We start from the raw sequence: 23,234 nt of genomic DNA, 5'->3' as shown, positions 1-23,234 counted from the left end.
AAACACTACTCGTGGATCGTTCAGCCTCAATTCTGGGATCGAGGTAAGCTTATGCTGACACCCAATGAGAACAACTGAAAACACGTATAATGTAGCCATGCCTCTGCGGTTACAAGTGACAGATACCAATCAAAGTTTGTCTAGTAGTGGAGTATACGACATGGTAGCCGTAAGGCCACCCATCATCCGCCGGATCGACCTTGCAATATCCTTATAATAGAACAGTGGTAGTACAACCTTGATCTCTGAATAACAATATTCCCTCTCGTACCTACGCTTCAACAAAGTCTCCTACCAGTTCTGTCATTCTGAGACCATGGCACGCCTATTTGAATAGAGACCCAGCGCGCAGACGTCATTACAGTAGTTCTGCCGTTGTCAGTTGGCAACAGGCACTTTCTTGCGGTCCAACATGAATATACATTTCGGCAGAGAAGTCTTATCGCTTATCTTCAAGTCCATATGTGGTTCAAGAGACTGGTTGAAGCGACACTCCATTTCCCCCTGGCATTAAATGAAGCCAGCGATCACAAAGGTTGTGATTGGTCTCTGCAGCAGACACGTTATGTCAGACTTCTTTGACGGCACTCTAGAATCCCTGGACAATTGGTGAAAAGGGTCATAATGCTTATGGGAAGTTGGTGGGCTGTGCCACGTAGTTAGGTTCCTAGACCCGTATGTGGGCCGGCCCGCGAAGAACAACGGGCATTTCTGTAATACGCCGGAAAGGGCTATGAAGGATCTACCTCATGATGTTCACTAGGGGCGAGTAGCAATTCGTGTTGAGCCATAGATGGCTGTGCTGTTTGTTAGAGTACTGATACTCCAAGGTATGCTTGCAGCTGAACCCGCCCTTCTCTTCTTAACCCACCCAATACCCACGTTTCTAGTATAAGTAGGCGAAAAGTAAGAACAATCTCAATAACAAGTCAGGTCTCTTCTGCCCGGTGAAGAAACTTTCCATTGTCCACCAATCGGATGTAGCGGTTCTTGGTGTGATTCAATATTGGGCCTTAGGTTTATGGAGATACTAACAAAGCTCAGGTCTGGATTCAACTCTCGACCTTCTCATACATCACATCGGACCGCATGGTATACTTCACACCCCGAAACACATCATCCCCAGCATGGCACAGCCCTCTCTGCTGAAAGACCAGTACCGAGCCTGCCTTTGGAAACACTCTGACCACCCGTTCCCCAGCGAAAGACTCAAGTCTAAATGAGGTGGCACCACCGAGTAGGGGTTGCTCTTTTCCATCATCAAGGCTTTCGTCCTCTTCCTCTGACTCCATACCCTCATCCTTATCTTCATCTGCAAATACCACTCCCCAATCAGAACTACCATCATTACCACGAGCATCGACTCGTTCCCGTCTCACGATCGCGCTCTGGAGTGCAGCCTCGTCCTGCTCTCCCTCGCCATTCAAATACAAATGCACTGTGAACAGTGACCTCTCTCGCTCATCCGGGGTCACGTAGCACCCATCAGTATGCGCACGAAAGTATTCCCCACCCGTGTATTTCAAAAACCGTAGCTTCTCGTTCAGCCGTGTCAGCTTAAAAGTCTCGCCGCGAGTCGCCGGCCCAGCCCCTGTCACCAGGGGCTGGTTGAAGATTTGGACAATATCGCACTCGCGTAGAAATGGCAAGAGTCGATTGAGTAATCTATCTGCAATTTCTGGTGAATCATATAAGATACGCCCGCAGTTACGGAAGCCGGGGGCGTTAATTTGTTGCCCGTTGCCGACGTTCAGGAGGGCGCGGTCCCAGGGAGTTCTCTCTGGGTTTGGGTTAGTTGTACCTTGGGGTGTTATGGATTGCTCGGCGAGTTGAAGGAGCTGGTTGCATTCAGCTGGGGTCAAAACGTTATTGATTATGGCGGCGAAATGGTTCTTGTACGCGGGGATGGGAGGAGTCGTTTTAGTGAAGTCGAGCTTCTTGATGGTCGCGGTCGGAGGGAGAGGAGCTTGGAGGAAGTCTTCTGGAATATCCATTGTGTGCAGATATATCTTTAGTATCTTCAGTATCTTTAATATCTTCGTGAATGCCGCGGTGCCTACGGAATGGCAGTTGAGGATGCTTTTGTAGGATCAGTGACTCATTCAGCCTTGGGAGGCTGTGCTAAAACGTCATACAGCACGGTGCATCATAGGAGTGAGCCTTAGCTGATTTATACTAGTATTGGATAGCTTCGCAGTCAATCAGATGCAGATGAGTATCTACGCAGAGGTTCATTATCCGAACGTCTATTCAAATCGTATCCAAAGTACCAAGCAATGCCATGCCAACAAGCAACGAACATACACCGGCTCAACTCCACATTGGACCTTCATCCAATCAGACGCAAGGGATCTCCCAGACAGTGGATTTCTCTTGATGGTAAGTGCGAATTGCTAAAGCTCAAATATGTGGGTCCTTTGGTAGTCTATCCTTGAAAGGTGATGGACAAGGGAAGTCAGACTGCGTTCCTGCTCCAACATGAGCCTATTTGTGTGTCTACGTGCCTTGATACTGTTATGGTCTTGTTCTGCATGAGGTCTTGGCCCTCTTGACTTCTAGCTAGAACAAATCCATCACAGCACAATCGTACCTTCAGCCCAGGGTTGAGGATGATTATCTCCGAGATGAAGTACCGGTGGGGGGCAAGCGGCAATAACTTCTGCCGGATGAAGCTAGAAGACTGAATACTGTCGATCCACCTCGATTGCCTCAGTCTCAATAGATCAACTAGCTCGCATCCAAGAACTCCTCACTGTGTGCACACCATCTTGATCCGACAATATACCAGCCCATCCCAAGTCAATCATGTTGCCAACCCTACCGGCCGGAGGCAGGACATTAGTCTATTCAACTGTAGACGGACATGACATTAAGCTAGACTATTATATGCCCTCTCGAGAAGAAGGATGTCTGCCAGCGGTGATCTATTACCACGGCGGTGGAATGACAGCTGGCTCGCGTCGGGGTATAGGTTTCCCACACTGGTTATACGGTGAGTTGATCTGCAAGCAACCTGAAGGACTTTCACACGACTAACGTGCAGCGTGACAGACCACTGCCAAGCAAAAGGCTACATCTTCATTGCTGCCGATTACCGACTTTGCCACCCATGCACCGCCCTCGATCAGATCGAGGATGCAAAAGCTCTTTTCAGCTTCCTCGCCAGCGAAGGCTTTCAAACGACGCTACCAAAGCCCATCTCGCTCGACACAAGTCGGATAGCAGTGACCGGCTTCTCCGCTGGCGCCTATTCTGCCCGTGCGGCGTGTGTGTACGCCACTCCGAAGCCAGCAGTTCTTCTAACGGGCTATGGATCGGCAGGCGACTGGCTGTTAGATCACTGGACTGCCGGTCGGCCGGCCACGTCTTTCGCCAAGTTCGTTGATCTCAACGAGGTCCCTGGGTTGCTTGCCGACAAGGCGGTTGTGAGCGATGACTCGCCAGAGACGGGTCTCATGTCTAACCGATTCGCTCTGACTGTCCGGTGGGAGCTGGACGGCACGTTCCTCGATGGCTGCCTTGGTCGCCCTGGCTTGGGTGCGGAGCTGAATAGGTTGGATTATGCAGAGCGAGCTGCAGCGATTCCGGAGGACCTGAAGCCGGCGTTCCTCCAGTTGTTCGTGACGGAAAACTACCCTCCATCCGTGTTGGTGCATGGAACTGCCGACGAAGTCGTCCCTGACCAAGAGAGTAAGCATCACTATAAGCAGTTAAAGCAACTTGGGGTCAAGACCGAACTGCTGCTTGTAGACAATGGGCCGCACGGGTTGGTGGACTTTCAATCGGGAATGCCGCCGGGTCCTGCGAAGGGATCAGTCCAGGCATACGACAGAGCTTTGGCGTTTGTTACGGAGGTGTTTGATGCTGTCCAATAAGGCTGTATGCCTAGCCTTCACTGGTTCTTGTGCCTGGTAAATTCGATCGACATTGCCGGCAGCTTCTTTACACATAGCTACGTATGAATAGTGACATGTCGAGAAGCAATCCGGGCATCCCAGCTGGCGACGCAGGGCTGGCACAATCACATGAAAGGCGTAAATAAGGCAATCCAAATAGCAGTGCGATACTATTTGTACCCAAGTATAGAGTAGGGGTATTTGTTTAGAATAAAAGGCGACATCAATGGGCGCTTTCAGAAAGTGCTTGATTTAAAATATCTTCTTTGTTGGCAGCCTGCGACATGCCTCACCGACAGTGACTCATAGACTCGGTCCGGTTACACACTGTAAGTATATCAACCCCAAAAGTAAGCAAGATAGCATCTAGGACTTCCTCGCCCATCTTTCTAATTAAACCATTCCCCCGACGTGCATATTATCAATCGCTCCGAAATGACCTCCGCATACTCCATGGTTCAGGTACAAAAGTACCTGTCGTATCTCTCCCTCCCGTCCAAGTATCATGCCTACGTAGAAACACCTCACCTCTTTCCCAAAGATGAAGCAGCGCTCACCGTCCTATTCCGATGTCAAATCACTCGGTTTCCCTTTGAAAATCTATCCGTCCACTACTCCGCTGCCCGTCAGGCAGATATCGACCCTGACACCCTCTATTCCAAAATGATGGGAACTGGGGAAACCGGTCCCACTGGCCGCGGGGGATATTGTCTGGAAGTCAACATATTTTTCCACCACATCCTCCGCGGTCTGGGATTTGATGTGTACATGGTAGGAGCAAGAAATCGAGACCGGGTGAATGGCATACCGCAGGGGGATTATCGAGGATGGTAGGCACTAAACGCAGAGCAACGAGAACTTTCTTCGTTGACTATGTTCAGGGTCCACATGGCGAATATCGTCCGGCTCCCCTCTGGAGTCCGATATCATCTCGATGTTGGATTTGGCGGCGACGGCCCAACCCGCCCAATTCCGCTCGTGTCTGGAGAAGCAATCACAACCCTTGGGACGCAAGAAGCCCGTTTGCTGTACGACCACATCTCCAAAGAGTCACAGAGAAAGCGAAAGCACTGGATTTACCAGTGTCGCAACGGTGTGGACAAGGAATGGAACTCCTTTTACTGTTATCCCGACCTTGAGTTTTTCGAGGAGGACTTTGAAGTGATCAATCGATTTGCAGCCTGGGAGTTTCTTCAGAGGGAGCTGGCTGTCGCGGTAAAGTTTATTAGGCACGGTGAAGAGAGAAGAATCCTTGAGAATCAAGAGACCCTTGTTCAAATTCCAGCCGGACCAGATGAAGTGCATATCGCAGGGAAGATCATATTAGTCAATAACGAGGTGAAGTTGAATATGGGAGGGAGGACCAGAGTGATAGAGTCGCTGGATACGGAAGCTGATAGAATGAGAGCTCTCAAAAAGTGGTTCTCGATTTGTCTACACTGAGGTAAAGGCCCTTTCAGGTATCAGGAATCTTCTACTTTGCCAACGCAATACCCCATGCGGGTCAATCGTCCAGATATATTGTTGGGTGCCGAGGTGTTTCTGGTCATACCGTCATACTCGAGCCCTCGTTGATGTGCTTTACATTGGAAAACGGGAAGATTACTATCCTACATTTTAATCGGCGGGCTACATCAAACCGATTTAATGCTTATATTACGCCATCCTACAGCTGAATGAGAGTCACTGTTAGAAAGTATCTCTTAGTGGTTGGCTACAGTCTCCGATATCTGTTCTCTGCGAATAAAACCAGAAGTCGGCCTAAAGCCCAAACTCTCAAGGCTTGCCTTCTTCTGCCGTCCCACAATCGTACCTTTGTGGCCCCCAATTGTAAGGATAATGGTCCGTCAGAATAGTATCCATCGGCTAGATGTTTTGATTGGTTACATCGTGTATCAATGTGGAGCTGTGGGGAATTCGACCCTACACTGTACAGTCATTGGCATAGATACGAGGTGGGTTTGTCAGTTCGAGGTGGCAGTGTTCTGGTGGATTCGTAGACTCTTATTCGACCCTCCATAACACAATAGCATTACCTTCTTCCTATTCAATTTGTCAACTGCAGTGAGATTCCGGCCCATTTTTTTCACGAGGCTTTTAAGGGCAAGCCCTCCATCCTAGCTAAGCCAACTCGCTCAGTCCAGTTCAGGATTACTCCCTCGTCGACACCGAGGATACCTATCAACCATGGCTGGCTCCGCTCGAGCTTGGTGGTTCTCATTCTAGCCATCACCATCGGATTCTACAAAATCTACTTACATGATGCCGTCGTCCTCATGCTGGGAATCGGTCGAGTGGTTCAGCCTCTCGAAGACTTCCCAGGTTATCGCTGCCAGCGCATCCAGCACCCACTTTTGGAGAGTTGCGAGGACCTCTGGCTGGATTCCACGAACCGCAAGCTCTATGCTGCTTGCTCCAGCCCAGCCGCGCGCAAGGCTTGGAGCCCCGGTGGAAACACCTACGACCTCGCAGGGCTGGCCGCAGCCGGCGGCTCCGATCACATCAGCGTGCTAGACATCGATGAACCGGGCTCCGACGGCTTGTACGGGGTACATGCACTGGGTTTCCGTGAGGGAGCAAACAACCAACAATTGCACCTGCATGGCTTTGACGTGAGGCGGATTGACCACGGTCGCCGACTTCGATTCTGGCTGATCAACCATCGGCTTCCCATCGACACTGCCACGGGGGAGTCTCTGTCAGACGCAACGCACGTGGGGGCCAACTCGACCATCGACGTCTACGATTTGGACCTCGGCAATGCCCGCAGCACGGATCATTTGGAGCACGTTAAGACCATCGTCAGCGACGCCATCATCTCCCCAAACAATCTGGTGGTAATAGATGATGACAAGGGAGATTTCCTGGTGACCAATGATCACAGCACCAAAGTCGGCGCTCTCCGAGACCTGAGCTTTCTCTTTGGCGATGGCAGCATCGCCTACTGCCGGACGGATACTGGGAAATGCCACATCGCCACGACGGACGACTGTTACTTACCCAATGGTATCACCAGGGACCCTTCATCGGGCCATGTCTATGTTGCGCACTCTGCCAAGGGTACCCTCGGGGTCAACAGGCTCACGGACGATAATCGACTCGTCCAAATTGCTGAGGTTCCGCTTACCATGAGCGTTGATAACCTGTCTATCGATGCAGAGGGCAATGTATTCGGGGGAGGTTTCCCAGATGCAGCCAAGTTTTGGAAGGCCTGGGCTGATCCCTATGGTACCCCGGCACCATCGACGGTGCTCATGATCCGGAGGAAACAGGGTAGTCACGCCCCCGAGGACGCGTACGAAGTTGTCAAGGTCGTCGAGGATGGTGAAGCAAGGGTCCTGCCAACTACAACAACGGCGATACATGACCCGATCTCCGGCCGATTATTCCTTGGGGGAGTAACATCGTCGTTCATCGGAGTTTGCGACAGGGTTGGGTAGAATAGAGTAGTCATGATTCCACCAGTTCCATTGTTGGCAGTTCATATTATTGACTGATATATATTCCTGCGAATAGTCATTATATGGCTTAACCCAGTCTTGTGGGTGTTCTAGAGCCTGGAAAGCACCTACATATTTTCAATAAAACGTTCTTCATTTGCGATACTCAGATTCGTACAAAGGTTCACCCTAAAACGGTTCCGCGCCTACAACCGTGTGTATACAGAAACAAGAGCGTGATTGGGGCTCATCCCATCGGGAGACTATCTTCAATTGAGGTATTTACCTAAGATGTAACCATCACAGATACCCGAATAGGAGGCAATTGTCCAAATTACTATTGGCAATTAGGCCCTCTTGCGGTAAGGAAGTGGAAATCCGCACCCTCATGCGCCTGGTTCACCTCCCGCTCGTAGAGACCCCGATATCCTCGTCTGGTCCGCCTCTCATTCCAGGTGGAAGACTCATCTTCCGACATTAATCGCCGGCGCTGTGCAATTCTGCTTTGCAGCTCTTCGTCGGAGATGTCCAAGCGAATAACGCGATTCTCAACATCACACACGATTGTATCGCCGGTCTCAATAACACCAAATGGTGAGTCTGGAACCGCGGATTCGGGCGAGACATGTAGAACAATCGTCCCTCCTGCTGTCCCTGACATCCGCCCATCTGAAATCCGAAGCATATCTGTCACTCCTTGGGCCGCTAGCTTGCGTGGGATGGGAATCATCCCAGCCTCAGGCATTCCAGGGTTTCCAATTGGACCGATGCCTTTCAGCACCAGTACTGAGTCGGCTGTCACGTCGAGTTCAGGACTATCGAGACGGAGGGAAAGGTCACGGGGATTCTCGAAAACAACTGCAGGTCCTGTATGGCGGAGAAGACGCTTGTCTTTAGAGGCGGAGGCCTTGATCACGGCCCCGTGTGGTGCGATGTTGCCCTCAACAACCACTAAGGACGAGCAAGGGTGCAAAGGATTGGACAAAGTACGGATAATATTTCGAGAGTACTCAAAGTCTCGGAACGGGCTACGATCCAATACTTCGCCCAGGGTTTCCCCTGTGATAGTCTGTGCTGAAAGGCGGAGGAGCGGTCGTAGACGATGCAGAAGGCACAGCATGCCCCCAGCGTTGTGAAAATCGGTCATATAGTTGTCGCCGCTGGGCTTCAGATCAACAAGAAGCGGGGTGGTACGGCCGATCTCGTCCAACGTCTGGAGAGTTATAGACCCGCTAATGTCGGGATGGCGGTTGATTATCGCCATCAGGTGGACCATGGCGTTGGTGGAGCCTCCGATCGCTTGCAGCACAACTGCGGCGTTATAGAACGATTCAGCCGATAGAATTGTCTGCGGCGATCGTCGACCTTCAGCCGCAGCCACAGCATTCGCACCCGTTTGCTCTGCGATGCGAAGCCGCGCCGCAGACACGGCCGGGGCCGAGGCTCCCTGTAGGGGGATCAAGCCTAGGGCGGCCGTGATGCAAGCCATAGTGCTGGCGGTACCCATCACACCGCAGGTGCCAATCTATTCCACGAGATGTCAGTTGCGTACATCAGTGATCGGTAGCTGAAAACCAACCGTTGGGGCCAGTTCTTCATTGACAGCCGCAATCTCTTCCATGTCAATAGTCCCGGCACGGTATGATGCCCAGTTGTTTCTACAGTCGGTGCATGCGCCAATCCGCTGTCCTTGATGACTTCCTGGCATCATAGGCCCTGTCAAAAGCGGTAGGACTGGCTTGTTGGCGGAGATACCTCCCATAATCTGGGCCGGCACCGTCTTGTCGCAACCTATCTGGTATCAACATGAATGTACTTGAACGAGTGGCGCACGTAGTTCCTACCTCCGATCATAATGCACGCATCAACAGGCTGCGCACGAATCATCTCCTCGGTGTCCATGCTCATCAAGTTTCGGAGAAACATGCTCGTCGGGTGTGAAAATGATTCATGCAAACTGATGGTGGGAAAGTCAATGGCGATGCCACCATTTAGATGGATACCTCGTTTGGCTGCTTCAATGAGCTGCGGCGTGTTTCCATGACACGGATTGAAGCCAGAGCCGGTATTGATGATGCCAATAATTGGACGAGAGAGGGCATCTTCCGAATATCCCAAGGCCTTGATAAATACCTTGCGCAAGAAGAGGGAAAAGTGGGCATCTCCATAGGAGGTCAGTCCTTGTCGCAACCCGGTAGTGGAAACCACTGGCTGCTGAAGATTGTAGTCTTCGTTCACTGTGCTGTGAGCCTCCATGCTAGTCCTTCGTGTAAAAAGAATAGTAATTATTGTCAATTTCTGGTGTATCGAAAGGCATCATCCAGCCCTTAATAACGTGCTCGGGCCGACGGTTTTCTCGGATGTTCCCCGCAGTCTCAAACGCGGAAGAGATCCGACTTTCTGTAGAATTCCCAGCCACAGCTTCGTACTGTCTGAGCGGTGCTTGGTCCAAAAAAGGGCTATCTCATGGTCCCCTCAACTATAATGATATAGCGACTGGCAGCGCATAGGCCAGAAAACTCGAAAGTGACGGGTGGTCGTCATTCTCTTCAACTCCCGCTCTCGCCTTCTCTACAGCCATTCTGTCCTCTGATACCAATTAAATCCTCCATGGATTACACGGAACAAGCAACACTACATCATACCTTTATGTCCCTAGGCTAGATAAAGGAAATTGACACATATATTCATCTTCTTCGTCCACTTCAAAGTCAAACCGGACCAAATCCTCCTTGTAAGGGAACATGTACGTCAAGGTTACCCTGCTAGTGAGGTCAGCCTCTAGACGTCAATTCAGTAGAACCTTGAATAGATACGTACCGGCGGTGCTCATCACTCGCCTGATATTCCGCCAGCACTTCCCGATTCTCGTGGTAGCTCACAGGCGCGATCTGGAACCCCTTGCTGCGTTCAATGGGGTCTGTGACGCTAGGGCCTCCAACAAGCAGGCATCCGGCTTTGACACATGATAGATGCTTTAATTTCTTCTACTCTGTGACAAAGGTCTGCTTGTGCTCCTCGCTGACATTGGAGCGGAATTTGAAGAGGACTGCATGAAGCTGTTAGGGGGACCGTGGTACCAAGGCGCATAACTCACCAATGTGAACGAGCGTCATATTGGTGAAATCGAATGTACACTTTCTGTAGTCTTTGAGGGTAGCACGGAGTAGCTTGGTCTTTGTTATAACTTTCGATCTGAGAAGGTATAAATGCTTCAACATCTATGGGCTTCGGAGGCAGACCCACGGTTCTGGTCCGAACGGATGCTCTCCCTTGACCCACTCCACAATTGGGGATCTTTGAATATGATAGAGATAGGATCGCTGCTATTCATTGCCTTGAGCCTTTGCCTTTCGCGCTATGGTCAGCTAGCTTAACATCAACAAGGAGTCATGGGTGGGCTACATGTGTAGAACCCTCGGGCACGGAAGCCATCGTGACCCAACATATATCGGTCATAGCGTTTACACTGTTCAGACGACTCCAGATACAAATCAAGACCAATTGCAAATTCACTACCTATCTATACCCGACTGGATATTTCAAAAAGGATTATGCTCTCCCTGTAGACGATGTGATTCCTCCATCCACCACAACCTCCTGTCCCGTTATATACCGCGCCTCATCAGAGACCAGGAACAGGGCGGCGTGGGCCACATCCCAAGCGTCACCCATCCGTCCCATAGGAACCTGTGCGTCACGCATCTTCATATATTCCTCCTCGTTTCCTCCTGGAGCATATCGTTTGGCGAGCGCTTGGGTATATGGCGTATAGATCAACCCAGGCACTACCGTGTTCAGTCGGACGTTCTTTGGCGCATAGATCACGGCCGTGGCCTTGGTGAATTGCATGATGGCCGCCTTGGTAGCCGAGTAGGCGACTTGAGGTTTTCCAATATATCGTAGCCCCGCAATGCTGGAAACATTGACAACTGAGCCGCCCGTCTCTTGCTGTTCCATGATGGGTAGGACATAGTGACAGGTCAAGTATATGCTTTTCAGATTCAAATCGACCTGCTGATCCCAGACTTGTTCACTCATGTCTGCGGGACATCCAGGCTCCGACTTGCCCACATTATTGACCAAGATATCAATGCGGCCATGTCGCTGCAGACAGCTGTCTACCAAAGCCTTCACGGATGCCGAATTGGTAACGTCGGTTTCCTGGACATCACACACGCCGCCCTCTCTTTCAATCCGCGTTTTGGTCCTTTGCGCCGAGGCCAACGTGCGATTCCCGCCGAAGATTATTGCCCCCTGCTGGGCGAGTTTCATTGCGATCGCTGCCCCAATCCCCCATCCATCTGCGGTAGTTTGGCCCAGCCCAGTAATGAGCACAACTTTTCCGTCGAGCCTCAGCATTTCTGATTATTGGAAGATATCACAGAACAACGAGAACAATGAATTGGCCGGAGCTAATAAATGGAAAGAAATATCAAGTGCCCATGGCATTGTCTAAGTTTAATACTGTTCATCGCTACTCTCGATGTACATTTGTCGCGGGTCCACTCCGTTCGCGGAGCGGAACTTCCGCATATCATACTAGATCTCGGGAGACCGTGAAGCACTATAGATATGAGCCCAGACCTAATACTTCCCCTTCGATGGCATTTTAGATTCAGAGTAAGGTGGACTACTCAGGAAGAAACCCGGGATTTATCCGCCTCGGTCGGTACAGCGCCGCCCTGCTCTGCCAAGATGTGAGTGTCTCTGCCATGTCACTTGGCTAGAGTAACACTGACATAGGGGTTCTAGCGATGTGCCCGTCCCTTTGTCAGGGGCTCTATTGGAGAAGTCCTATGTAACACCAGGTGGCCCACCAGTCGAGGCCCTAGTCAGAGCGTCTAAGGGGAAGGACCAGGGCTCGGTGCACGGAGACCTCCTCGATAACGGCAGCTCACGGCCTGTGCGCGGCAGTCATATTGTCGCAAGCATGTCCTCTCCATGACACGGGATCTCGGGCACCCCTGTATCACGCTCTCCAGTGTGGGTTGGCTATCTCAACATGTCCTAGAGCGACAAAGAACTTCAGGAGCCTGCTGCGCCCGACAGGATTTATCTTATGCTCATGACAAACTATCCAAGCATGATCATGCAAAGAAGATTATGGGCAGACCGGAAGATATGGACCTATATGGGCCATCAAGAAGAATAATTACTATCAACGCTTGAAACTAAGGTATATAAAGAGCCTTTTCCTCTCGCATCATATTATCTTTCCTAACGAGATCAGGCACACCATTATTGCTATCATCTTATGCTCTTTAACCTCTAGGTCCTTGTTGAAGAAGCACACAGACTACCATGCATTCTGTCATCCTTCTCACCTTGCTGTTTCTTGGCTCTAGCGTTGCAGTGCAACCCACCTATCCCAACAGGAAACTGCCGCCATTGCGAGGCGATCCTCAGAATGGTGTGGACCCTATGTACATGATCGAGACAGGGGTTAGTCAGCGACGAAGGACACATTTCAAATCATTTTGCATCCGGCTAACTATATCAAGTACTGCAAAATGGGTGGAAACGCCGGCCAATGCCGTGTGGATCGACGGCGCAAGAAGGGAAATCTTCGGCGGAAATGTGATACAGACAAGCCGGTAAGGACACCACTGAGGCTATGATATCATATTGCTGATATTACAACTGGTATCTAGTGTACAAAAGATGACGATCCATGCAGTATCCGATGGGGACCAGGGGATGAGCAGAAGCCCAGCGTGATCAACGTGAATTGTCATCTATACTAACCAGAGCACGGCTTTGCGGTGGACGAGAAGGCCATATTTTCAGCCTTCATGATCATATTTGAGGTGTCTGGGAGGGAAGACAATGTCAGGGCATTCTGGCGATGTTGATAGATTGCTAAAATTGTTACCCCCACGTACAATGTTCGCACACCATGCTGAATTAATGGAACCACCTTGCGTATATCTGCATACATACAGATCCTGATAGTGTTTAGCTCTTGTATATTAATTATTAAAGGTAAGATGGACAAGGCGGTTGACCTTAATATAATCCTCCTTGTTGTGCATCGACTCGGGGGGTACTAGCTCAGCTTGAATGAAGACTCAAGACAGTACTCAGCATGGTATAACCATGAGACTCACCGACTCTCTTTGAGAGTATAACCTACCTTGATCGGATGGGTTTCTAAGGAGGCCTCTTGAAACGCCTGAATGGATCACCAGTCTTGATACCCAGTTTCTTCACTAAGTGACTCAGTACTTGGCAGTTGTGATGTTTTATGACTGGACATGTTATATATCACCCAACTTACTTACCTATGAGCCAGCTTTCCCTTCTTGCTCTTTTCAGATATGAAGTATGCAAGAAGAAGTGTAAGCACGTGTCGATCGTTACCCTAGCAACCTCAGACCCAGCCGTCAGTATCGATCTAGTTTACCTTATGCGCAGTTCTTCCATACGTCACTTCTCCACCCTTTTTGCTACTGCGTATGGAGCACAACGCGAATGATTCTATTGAGCGATGGATCGACACTGTATCGACAGAGCTGCAGTCCAGTAGTACCGCGAGCTCCGATGCCAACCGTGCGTGGCTCTCTTGGCTAGAAAACGTTGAAACAGAGCAACGAAAGCGGAGCTATCCAGACCCCCCAATAGTGCAGTCCGCCCCGCAAAAGAGACCGCAACGAGAAAGCTCGGGTAACGTAAGGCCTAGTTTAGGGCCATTTCGGGATGACATCTCGCTGGCCCCATCTCTTACACAGTCGACATCGAGCCGACGCTCATCTAGCCCTACCCGCGTGAAGGCTCAACTAGCAACGGCGTCGCCGAAGGTGGTTTTTGTGCACGGTAGCGCAGACCCCGGGTGTATAGAGGCCAAGAGCTTGTTGAGCTTTCTCACATCGGATGATAGCACACCATGGCAAGCAAGTACGGACATAGTTAAGAAGATATCATCAGCATCGTCTCGCTGTGCTACCGAGCTTCGGAGTGAGGGGTCTTGGGTGATGGATGTCGTTCGACCGTTGCTGGAAGCGGCAATCGACGATCTTCCTTTGGAGTCTTGGAGTGTGTATGCTATGATCTATCCCAAATCTACTCTGCGGAGTAGACTGCATCGGTACTGATAGTCCCTATAAACAAACGGAATCGGTCTATTCCAAATACCTGCCGCGATATACTGCGAAGGATACATTCAATCGAAAAATCGATCTAGTCGTGGGGCTACCGAAGGAATCATGGAAAGAGGAATACGAGCGCGTGGGAATCGATGTCTTCGGTCGGGACCTGAGCCATATCGACCATCCACATACCGGAAAAAGGCTACTTGGGCTAGGTGTGGAGGTCAAACCACTGGATGGAAATTTGATCGAGGCCCAGGTACAGCTGTCGGTTTGGTTGACCGGCTTGATGTCCTGGGCATATTCCAGTCAACACCAAGGTGGTACCCACGTATCTCCTCCGCCGATCGTCGGTTGCACTGTCCTTGGAGAAGATTGGAAGTTCTATATTATCTACGGCGTTGCGGGCGCATCGCAGCAGCTCTCTGAAGTGGTAAGCATCTGCCATGTGCGTGGTATCTGTCCTCCAGCTGATCTTTTTAGCGGGTTTGGGGCCCCTTTTCAGTTCTTGAAGGCCAAACCATGGATGAACGTGGCATTGCTTCTCTAGCCTTGAGGCTCCGTCGCGTCATGCAATATATTCGCACCTCCTATACGGAACAGCTCCTCTCCACAATTTCCAGTAGCTATAGCCAATAGATATATTCCGAATAGTACGATGCATCTTTTTTGGTGTTGTTTGTAGCCTTCCTAGAGAATGGGGAAAGTAGCGTGATGGCTAGAGGATGGGTGAATGGGATGTAGGTATTCTGGACCTGGTGCCAGATAAAGAAGTTTGTGAAAGGGCTATGCGGCCAACGTGATGTCAGTGACCATCCAATCTTTCATTCACTTCACTTTCCCCTCCCATTTCACTTTGTTCTCCCATCTTCTGTCTCCTCTTTCTTTTCACCTTCCACCTCACCTTCATTCGCTTTTGGCAGATGGAATAGCGTCATGGCACCTGTTCCTTCTTCCTCTTCCAGCCTCCTGGAGCTGGCAAACTCCATCTCACAATCGATCCCCATGCTTCAGGATGAGTCTTCAAAACATGCATGCAACGCCCGTGCCAACGTGATCGAGGCATGTCGTAGGATGCTGGCTCTTGTTACGAGTCCTGCAGAGATGCTCAAAGAGATGGCACTGATTGTAACAAGCCGCTTTCTCACACCATGAATAGTCCTTGGCTAACCCGATGTACAAAGGACAGACAGAATCTTGCATCCTTGCAGGTCATCAACCATTACCGGATCGCGTCCATCGTTCCTCTTAGTGGAAGCATTGCTATGTCTGAACTCGCCCATAAGTGCGGGCTGCCTGTGGACATTCTACGCCGGATCTTGCGACAGGCCATGACCTACGGTGCATTCAGCGAACCGGAGCCAGACTGTGTTGCGCAGACAGATGTTTCCCGGGAGATACCACGGCTGTCACCGCTGCTTACTTACCAGCTTGACGTTTGTTTACCGTCCATGGTCAGGCTTCTGGACTGGTTGAAAGACAGCGACAGAGAACACAAGTGCCCATATCAGATAGCACATAATACTGAGGATACGTGGTGGACGTCTGCCTCCAAAAGACCGGAACTGATCGAAAATTACGGGAAATACATGGCATTAATTACCAGTGGTGGGGCCCATGATGTGAGTTACGTTCTGAAGGGCTTCGCCTGGGAGAAGCTGGGAAAAGCCATTGTCGTGGATGTGAGTATTGATGTGTCCAGTTAAACCCTCCTATAGGTTTCTAATAATCATAGGTTGGCGGTGCAGATGGATTCGTCGGAATAAGGCTCGCAGAAGAGTATCCTACTTTAGCTGTGATCGTGGAGGACAATCTCAAGCTGAAGGATAGTGCCGATGGCAATATCCCTCGCCACTTGAAGTCCAGGGTCGTCTTCTTGCCGCACTCATTTTTCAAACCCCAGTCGGCATTAGGTCACGAGGCGGATGTGTTCCTCCTGCGACACATTCTACACGACTGGAATGACAATGATTGTCGCGCCATTCTGCAGGCTCTTGCTGTGAGCATGAAGCCAGGAGCATCCATCGTCGTGGCAGAGCAAATTCTTCAAAGCCCTGGAACTGCATCTTGGCAGCGCGAGCGAGTCATGAGAGCATTAGACATGCAGATGATGATTCAGTTCGGAAGCAAAGAGAGATCCTACGAGGACTGGGACGCGTTGTTTATGTCCATCGACCCACCCTTGGAAATTGTGGGTTGCGTGCACCCAGCCGGCAGCGCGGACTCCTTCATGGAACTGAAGAAGAGAGCATGATTGTCGTGGCCGTAACGTCAAAGCAACCGTCGCCACGTGTGAATTGTGGCTAGGGTCTACAGCGCTACATGATACTGCATGCAACCACCTTTCCGCGGAAGCGACCTTGATATGTTACGGTTCGAAAAGATACATTAAGTTAGCATAGCTTAGTCCAATGTATATCTCCAGGTGGTGTATGTCTCTTTTCCTGCTTCAGGAGCTGTGCCTATACCACTCGAAAGTGAATCCAATCTGCTTAGGTTCAGCTGATGATAGTAGGTCAAGTAGCCCCCGCTTCTCCAAATCCTGGCAGAATGCTTTCCTCGAAGACAAATCTTCCGGCAACTGACCCTGATCAACACCGAATGCACTCTTGGCGAATGCCAGGATATGCAAATGGCGGGTTGCAAATGTATACTCATGAAACACATGTTCAAATATCACTATCTCAACCTCCTGGTAGCATCATGAAAGAAAAGGACGATGTGGATGGCAGAAAAGCACCGCTACTACCCTTTGCATCGATAACCAGGCTATTTGGGATCAAGTGGATTCCTCGTTCTGCACTGCCCCAAATTAAACTAAATTAAGCAGATCTATAACCTGCCCCTCCCCACATTTGTTGCTTATAAGATACACAGAAGCGCTCCACTGACAATCAGCTCACTAGAGAATCACATAAGGCTAGCAACGGAAAGGAGAGCGAGAAACACACAAACTAAGCCAGAAACCCAAGCACCTCTTTCTCCACGCTGGTTCTCGTTCTAAACTCATCCTGCGACGAAGTCTTCTCCAAAAAGTCCGGGCAGAAGTCTGTGATTGCAGAAATTCCTCATGACGATCCGGAGCAGAAGCCACATTCGTGATCGCAGCCGCAATTTTTGGTGCGAGGATGAAATGCGAGATATTGTGGGACAGAAGAGCGCGGCTGGAGATCACCAGCGGTGCAGAGGTGATCTGGTCAGGCCCAACATAGCGCATCTCGTCGACTATTCGACTGTGATGCTGGGTGGTAAGCTCCTCCACAAACGCTGCTCCGAATAAAGAGCACCGGTTTCGGCCGGAGCCCGAGGTATAGCTCCAGGACTGCTCGCCGAGGGTGGCTGCTGTCTCGACAAGCACATCTCGCTGGGTGCCTACCTCCGGGGCTATCATGGTCCACGTGCCGGAGTAACAGGCCTCGTTGACGATCAGGAGACGGACATCAGGCGGCAAGACAGAGAGCGCGGCAATCATCTCAGCTTTGGACAGAAACTCCTGTTTTGCGTGCTGAGGATAAAGCGTGACAGCGCCGTCTCTCTGGGTACCATGCCCTATCAGAACAACTGTAATGCGATCGCCAGGGCCTACCTGGTTGGAGACATTTCTGATCCCGTCCATGATGTGTGATTTGAGGCCGTGGGCCTCTAGACGATAGAATGGCCCTCATGGCCTCCTGGCTATCGTAAATAGGGACCCTCTCTCGCAAATCCTCTCGCCCGAATGGAAACGGCCCATACATATTTGTGATATCATAAAGATGGGTTCCTGAGAGACATGTCGGATACAGCCCGTCTGCCATGAACTTCTTCGCGGTCATCACGAAGTCCGTTGCTATGGTCGTGTCCAACACCCGCCTCCAAAAACTACCAGCGCGAAGGTGTGGAATGTAGGCTCAGACATTTTTGAACAGATGAAGAGCTCTGTATTCAAACAGCGACCAGCAGCGACCAGCATTTGTTGACATCAAGATGACCGAGGCACTCTGTGATTCTTCGGGTCATGGTACTTCATCGTGCCTTCCACAGACAGGAACGATTGCTGATCCTCAGGCATCGAGATCCAAGTGACCTGTGCAGAACACAGTGACTAAGGTTCTGGTCAATAGGACGCTTAAACTGGCGTGAAGAGTACCCATTTTCAGTGCCCAATTTACCGTTCCCTAGCCTTGGGGTGTAAAATATGGAGCTCTGCCCAATGTTATTCAGTAGAGGCAATCGACAGTACGTGGATATCAAATATATGCCCACGAACCATCCCCCTCACGTCCCAAGAACAAATCAAAACAAGAAGAGACGAGTGGCCAACTAGCAATCATACATCACGGCCTTGCATATGCAAAGCTACTCCAAACTCTTGCGACCGCCCTACAACGTGTCGAGTGAGAGACTTTGGGAGCAACAGCAGCCGTAAATATGGCCAAGGAGTACTTGGAGTTCACTGGTCTAGTTAGTGGGGTGTTATGGCGAAAATTCGGTGATGGGCCATCTCGATCCATAACGATCGCATAAGTACAATAGAAGCAAGAACACGGTTAAATCACCTCAGTGACCCCTCGTATGCAGAACTACGTAGACACCTTTGCGGGGTTGCGTCTTGCTGCAAGGGAGTCGCTCGTCCTTACTTCCGACTCGTTATAAATAGAAACTAGACCATGGATGCTCGGATCGTCCAGGACATAACAAGGTTCATTTCGGCTGTAGATCGCTCTGAAGCCTAATTAAGGTTACGAGGAGGTGAACGTCGAATTGTGCGTTGTTAATGAATTCATTCTATCTATGGAGGGTGAATGGTAATCCATGGTATGTGAATCTCTTCTATGCAAGGCAGATGCAGCGTTATACATGACAGGTGGAGGAGGAAAAATATGGAGACACTGAAAGGAGAAAAGACCTCAGATATAGATGTGATATTGAGCACAAGTACCAGACTTGAAGCAATACATATATTTTCATAGGAATCGAACAAACAATGCAAGGTAGTACGTGGTTGGAATCATGCAATGCAAACACCGTTCGTGGAATATAAAGCGGAACAGGAGATCAACCGAAACAAAGGAAATATACACAGGAAACTTCAGTGAAGGTCATCGCTCAAAACATAATCCCCAACGCCAGTCATGATAGTTCTAAAAACAAAAAGCCAATGTCATAGTCAATCTGTGTGGCTGGATCACAAAAGCATGTTGATACATCTTAAATGAGCATCAATAGGACGAACATAGAAAAGGAAAGCATAGAAACGGTCAAGTCAGAGTACCGATCGTCAGCTGTGTCAAACGGGAAATCGAACACCGCCACGTTCTGTGCTCCGTGGCTGAGAGAGGATGCGAGGAAGAGTCCTGGCCTTGGGATCTTGGTTGAAACGAAGGCGGTCGCGCTTCAGGTTAAACAATTTGATCATGCAGGCCATCGCCTGTTCGTCGGTCAGGCGGACCTCGGGGACAGTCATGCCGTCCAGCGGCATATCCTTGACAGCAACGGACACCATCCACCGAGCAAGAAGCCCAATATCGCGGGCGTTACCCCAGCAGGGGAACATGGAGAGAATCTGAATGGCTCGGGTGAACTCCCGGTGAGTTACCTCGCGCGGGTCGGTCAGGAACAGGCGAGGACCCTGGACACCTTCCTCCTCGAGCCGTCGGTCCAACAGGCGGAGACATTCACGAGGAGTTGGATTGCGGAAGGGAATTTCTTCCTGGAAGAGGCTTGCCAGGCGAGGTCGATTGGCGAGCAGGTGGTCTAATTCCTGAGAAGGACCTGCGAGAACGACAACCATTTCTTGGGAGAGCTTAGGCAGCAGGTAGATGAGCTCGTCCATCGCCTGGATGGTGTATTCGTTGTCCCCCAATCGATGGGCATCCTCAACATACAGCAGCTTGCCGCGTCCGCGCTCCAGCTGCGATCGAGTCCGGATCGATGTGTGACTGACACTCGTGGTAACGAGATCAGACACCGAGCATTCAACCATGGCAGAAGTCTTCAAGACCCCCATCTTGTAGTACAAGGCGCTTAGATGGCGGGCGACAGTCTTCTTTCCAGTTCCTGTCACGGTCAGTCAACAAATTGTCTTCCACTCGAAGCAGTAGAAATAGCTTACCACTGGCGCCCTTGAAAACGAGTGTGCACGGGACTCGTGCTCTGGGGTCATGGCCCTGAAACCAGGCGATCTTCATCTCATTGTGATACCGTTTCAACACAGAGATAATGTCGTCAGGGACGATCGAGTGACGCAGTTCTTCCCGGAATGCCAGAGCGGCCTTACCGCCCACCAGGTCGGCGTTGAAGTACTCGGGCTCGAGCACACGTTGTGACAAAGGCTCGTCGGGCGCACGAGAACGCCTCTGGTCGAAATTGCGGTTGGCAGCCGTCAGAAGACGCTCAATCCCGCGTGCGTTGTCAAAATCTTTGCGCATCCGGGCGCTCTCAAGGATATCCATGGCCGCTTGGAAGGCTTCAGGAGTAGCATCCACATCTTGCTCTTGCAATTTTGCCTGGAAGAGCTCCTCCATCTGCTCTCGGGTGAGCGGCTGGAATCGAACCACTTGGTGTTCGAGCATCCTTGACGCCTCCCTGAGTTCTGGGAGCAGTGTGTCAACGGCATGGTCGGAGCCGACGAGAATGGTGCAGCGATTCTCCCCGTTCGCAGACAGCTCTTTGATGAGCATATCCAGCACACTATCGGAGACTTTGAAGTCATTGTCATCGGTCTCCGGGGTGTCCATGTCGATGATCAGAGCTTTTCCGACCGTCGAAGAGAGGATGCCGTCAGTATCAGAGAGGTTATTAAACGCCGAGAGTGGTTTGACAGTCACTGCCGCACAATTAGCTACTGGTAATATCTAAGGCTTCAACGTTACTCACCTTCGCCATTGCTGAGGAGACCGAGATCCGCAAGGATCTGCGCGTACAGCTTCGCTGCAGTGGTTTTGCCCGTGCCCGGTGGACCAGCGAACACACGGTTCACTCGCACCAACAACCGCTTCTGGTTCTTAACCTCCCGCCAGTAGTTCTCCTCCACCGTGCCGAAGACCTCACGGACAGAGGCCTTGACGGGCTCCTGCCCCACGAATGACTGCAGAGATGTCCATGCGGCGCTCTGGGACCGGATGTCGGACGGGTTGGGTCCCAGAATATCATCCTTGGAAAAGAAGAAGTAATCTACATCCTCCATTCCGATGTCCTGCTGCTCCATCAGGCACTCAGCTTGGCGGTGTGCGATGGTCTCCACAAGCTGCCGCACGGCATAGATGTTGGTGAATCCTTCACCGCGACTGCGGGCAAGTCGGCGAGCCGCAGCCTGCATGTACTGGCCGTCGAGCCCGCCTTCGGCCTGCATTTTTCCGCCGTATTCCTCCGTGATGCGGCGTCCTAAGAGCCGAAGAAGCTCATGGCGGTCGAAGTCCGCAAAGTTCACGGTACTACACATCCGGCGCTGCACTCGGGGGTTCTCATTGAGAAAGGTCTCCATATCGGGGCCATGGCCAATGAAGACGACAATGATCCGCCCGGTCTTCCGTTCCATAGCCTGAAGAAGGCAGTCAAGGATCTCCTTATGGGATTCGAGCTTGGAGGGCATCAAGGCGTGAGGATTGTCCACGATCAAGACACCGGCTGTCGGTGCGGAAGGAGATTCGGAGTTGGCCATCTCTTTGACTAGCTTCTGGGCGCCCTGAGGGCCCTTGATGGCAAGGTCTCGACCAGATGTCTCTTTGATGGTGTTGGAGTCGGAGATGCCGATGGCGTAGAGCATCTTGGCGTAGATTCGGGCAACGGTAGACTTGCCTACGGAATCAATATGATTAGTATCTGAGCTCACCAATTGTGACCAATGGAGATAAACTCACCTGTGCCTGGGTTCCCTTGGAACACTATGTTGTACCACTCATTGCGAGGTTCTCGACCATGTCGACGGCAGATCTGCACCCAGTTCTGCACCCCAAGCAGCTGGCGCTTGACGTTCTCCAGTCCCACTAGATTCTCAATTTCGCCCACCAACTCTTTTTGAGCGGTCTCACGACTCACTCGATCTTGTTCGGCAGACCGTTTCTTCTGTAATGTGGATGCGATATCAATCTTTGGTGCCGGCGCGCGCGGGTTTGTGTCTGAGTCTGTGTCGATGTGGAAACGGAGAGGGACTGTTGCGACCGTCGAGGGCCCCATAAGCTCGTCAAGAGCGACGGGAAGCGGGAAGTATTTTGCCTGCACTCCATCTTGCGGCACGGACACAACTGCGAGAGGAAGCCTCGTAACGTTGACAGCATAAAGTAGTATAAGGGAGGTACGGTAAAGGTAACGATCTTGCGAACTGTCGCTCTCAACATTCAAGTGTCTTTGTAGAGAGGATAGAATAGGATAATAGTAGAAAAGTTGGTTCTAGTTCCCCCTCGCAGCCCATGGCTACTGGGCCCCCTTTTATCAGACACATCTCTTGCGATCATTGTCTTTGGGAATGAAAAATCTCCGGTTGTTCCACGATAATTGCCATGCGTGCACGAGAATAGCAGGCGCGGTAAGGCATGAGAGGCAGGCGAACAAGCGACAGTGGCAATAGACCTATGATGAGATGACAGATCAGAGACGAAGCGAATTCACCGCTCTTTGGCAGCACCACGCCTCACACTAAAGCGTCACTAAAAGATCTCTGGAATCGTCGAGTGGAGATCGACTCCCGGTGGGTCCCATTTCACATGAAATGCACCCAGTCCAGTTATCGTTCGCGTACCGCGTCAAAGCGTCTGAGTTGTCTGGGGTTCCGATCATGTCAGGTTCTTAGGGTAGGCATCATTGAAGAAACTAAGCCCTGAGACCTGAAA

General features: G+C 50.9%; 11 protein-coding genes across 11 annotated transcripts; 5 read left to right on the top strand and 6 right to left on the bottom strand.

The window, feature by feature from the left end:
• Positions 1-1,052: 1,052 nt before the first annotated feature.
• Positions 1,053-1,994, bottom strand: ANOM_000512 (uncharacterized protein; the record flags this gene model as incomplete). The annotated part of the gene is made up of 1 exon (XM_015545770.1): positions 1,053-1,994. The coding sequence occupies one exon, from the start codon at positions 1,992-1,994 to the stop codon at positions 1,053-1,055; it is 942 nt and encodes a 313-aa protein (XP_015412361.1).
• An 811-nt stretch (positions 1,995-2,805) lies between these two features.
• On the top strand, positions 2,806-3,875 carry ANOM_000511 (uncharacterized protein; the record flags this gene model as incomplete). Its single annotated transcript, XM_015545769.1, has 2 exons — positions 2,806-2,992; positions 3,052-3,875. The coding sequence occupies 2 exons, from the start codon at positions 2,806-2,808 to the stop codon at positions 3,873-3,875; spliced, it is 1,011 nt and encodes a 336-aa protein (XP_015412310.1).
• Positions 3,876-4,331: 456 nt separating this feature from the next.
• Positions 4,332-7,336, top strand: ANOM_000510 (uncharacterized protein; the record flags this gene model as incomplete). The annotated part of the gene is made up of 3 exons (XM_015545768.1): positions 4,332-4,726; positions 4,778-5,234; positions 5,999-7,336. 3 exons carry the CDS (start codon positions 4,332-4,334, stop codon positions 7,334-7,336), a joined length of 2,190 nt encoding a protein of 729 aa, XP_015412311.1.
• A 337-nt stretch (positions 7,337-7,673) lies between these two features.
• Positions 7,674-9,592, bottom strand: ilv3C (putative dihydroxy-acid dehydratase; the record flags this gene model as incomplete). Its single annotated transcript, XM_015545767.1, has 3 exons — positions 7,674-8,861; positions 8,916-9,127; positions 9,181-9,592. The coding sequence occupies 3 exons, from the start codon at positions 9,590-9,592 to the stop codon at positions 7,674-7,676; spliced, it is 1,812 nt and encodes a 603-aa protein (XP_015412267.1).
• Positions 9,593-9,983: 391 nt separating this feature from the next.
• Positions 9,984-10,452, bottom strand: ANOM_000508 (Dabb family protein; the record flags this gene model as incomplete). Its single annotated transcript, XM_015545766.1, has 4 exons — positions 9,984-10,098; positions 10,157-10,264; positions 10,328-10,385; positions 10,434-10,452. The coding sequence occupies 4 exons, from the start codon at positions 10,450-10,452 to the stop codon at positions 9,984-9,986; spliced, it is 300 nt and encodes a 99-aa protein (XP_015412266.1).
• Positions 10,453-10,888: 436 nt separating this feature from the next.
• Positions 10,889-11,698, bottom strand: ANOM_000507 (SDR family NAD(P)-dependent oxidoreductase; the record flags this gene model as incomplete). Its single annotated transcript, XM_015545765.1, has 1 exon — positions 10,889-11,698. One exon carries the CDS (start codon positions 11,696-11,698, stop codon positions 10,889-10,891), a length of 810 nt encoding a protein of 269 aa, XP_015412259.1.
• Positions 11,699-12,640: 942 nt separating this feature from the next.
• ANOM_000506 (uncharacterized protein) lies at positions 12,641-13,083 on the top strand (the record flags this gene model as incomplete). The annotated part of the gene is made up of 3 exons (XM_015545764.1): positions 12,641-12,781; positions 12,841-12,933; positions 12,991-13,083. The coding sequence occupies 3 exons, from the start codon at positions 12,641-12,643 to the stop codon at positions 13,081-13,083; spliced, it is 327 nt and encodes a 108-aa protein (XP_015412258.1).
• A 711-nt stretch (positions 13,084-13,794) lies between these two features.
• On the top strand, positions 13,795-15,063 carry ANOM_000505 (uncharacterized protein; the record flags this gene model as incomplete). Its single annotated transcript, XM_015545763.1, has 3 exons — positions 13,795-14,375; positions 14,434-14,857; positions 14,908-15,063. 3 exons carry the CDS (start codon positions 13,795-13,797, stop codon positions 15,061-15,063), a joined length of 1,161 nt encoding a protein of 386 aa, XP_015412261.1.
• A 297-nt stretch (positions 15,064-15,360) lies between these two features.
• Positions 15,361-16,678, top strand: ANOM_000504 (O-methyltransferase; the record flags this gene model as incomplete). The annotated part of the gene is made up of 3 exons (XM_015545762.1): positions 15,361-15,552; positions 15,609-16,106; positions 16,160-16,678. The coding sequence occupies 3 exons, from the start codon at positions 15,361-15,363 to the stop codon at positions 16,676-16,678; spliced, it is 1,209 nt and encodes a 402-aa protein (XP_015412260.1).
• A 666-nt stretch (positions 16,679-17,344) lies between these two features.
• ANOM_000503 (uncharacterized protein) lies at positions 17,345-18,040 on the bottom strand (the record flags this gene model as incomplete). Its single annotated transcript, XM_015545761.1, has 1 exon — positions 17,345-18,040. One exon carries the CDS (start codon positions 18,038-18,040, stop codon positions 17,345-17,347), a length of 696 nt encoding a protein of 231 aa, XP_015412263.1.
• A 1,653-nt stretch (positions 18,041-19,693) lies between these two features.
• Positions 19,694-23,181, bottom strand: GbpA (the record flags this gene model as incomplete). Its single annotated transcript, XM_015545760.1, has 5 exons — positions 19,694-20,463; positions 20,519-21,232; positions 21,283-22,203; positions 22,266-22,750; positions 23,144-23,181. The coding sequence occupies 5 exons, from the start codon at positions 23,179-23,181 to the stop codon at positions 19,694-19,696; spliced, it is 2,928 nt and encodes a 975-aa protein (XP_015412262.1).
• Between the last annotated feature and the right edge of the window lie 53 nt (positions 23,182-23,234).

This window comes from Aspergillus nomiae (assembly GCF_001204775.2).
Source record: "Aspergillus nomiae NRRL 13137 chromosome Unknown contig00003, whole genome shotgun sequence".
NCBI classification, from domain to species: Eukaryota; Fungi; Ascomycota; class Eurotiomycetes; order Eurotiales; family Aspergillaceae; genus Aspergillus; species Aspergillus nomiae.
The sequence above is the reverse complement of the archived record's forward strand: the minus strand, read 5'-3'. Positions and strand labels throughout refer to the sequence as shown.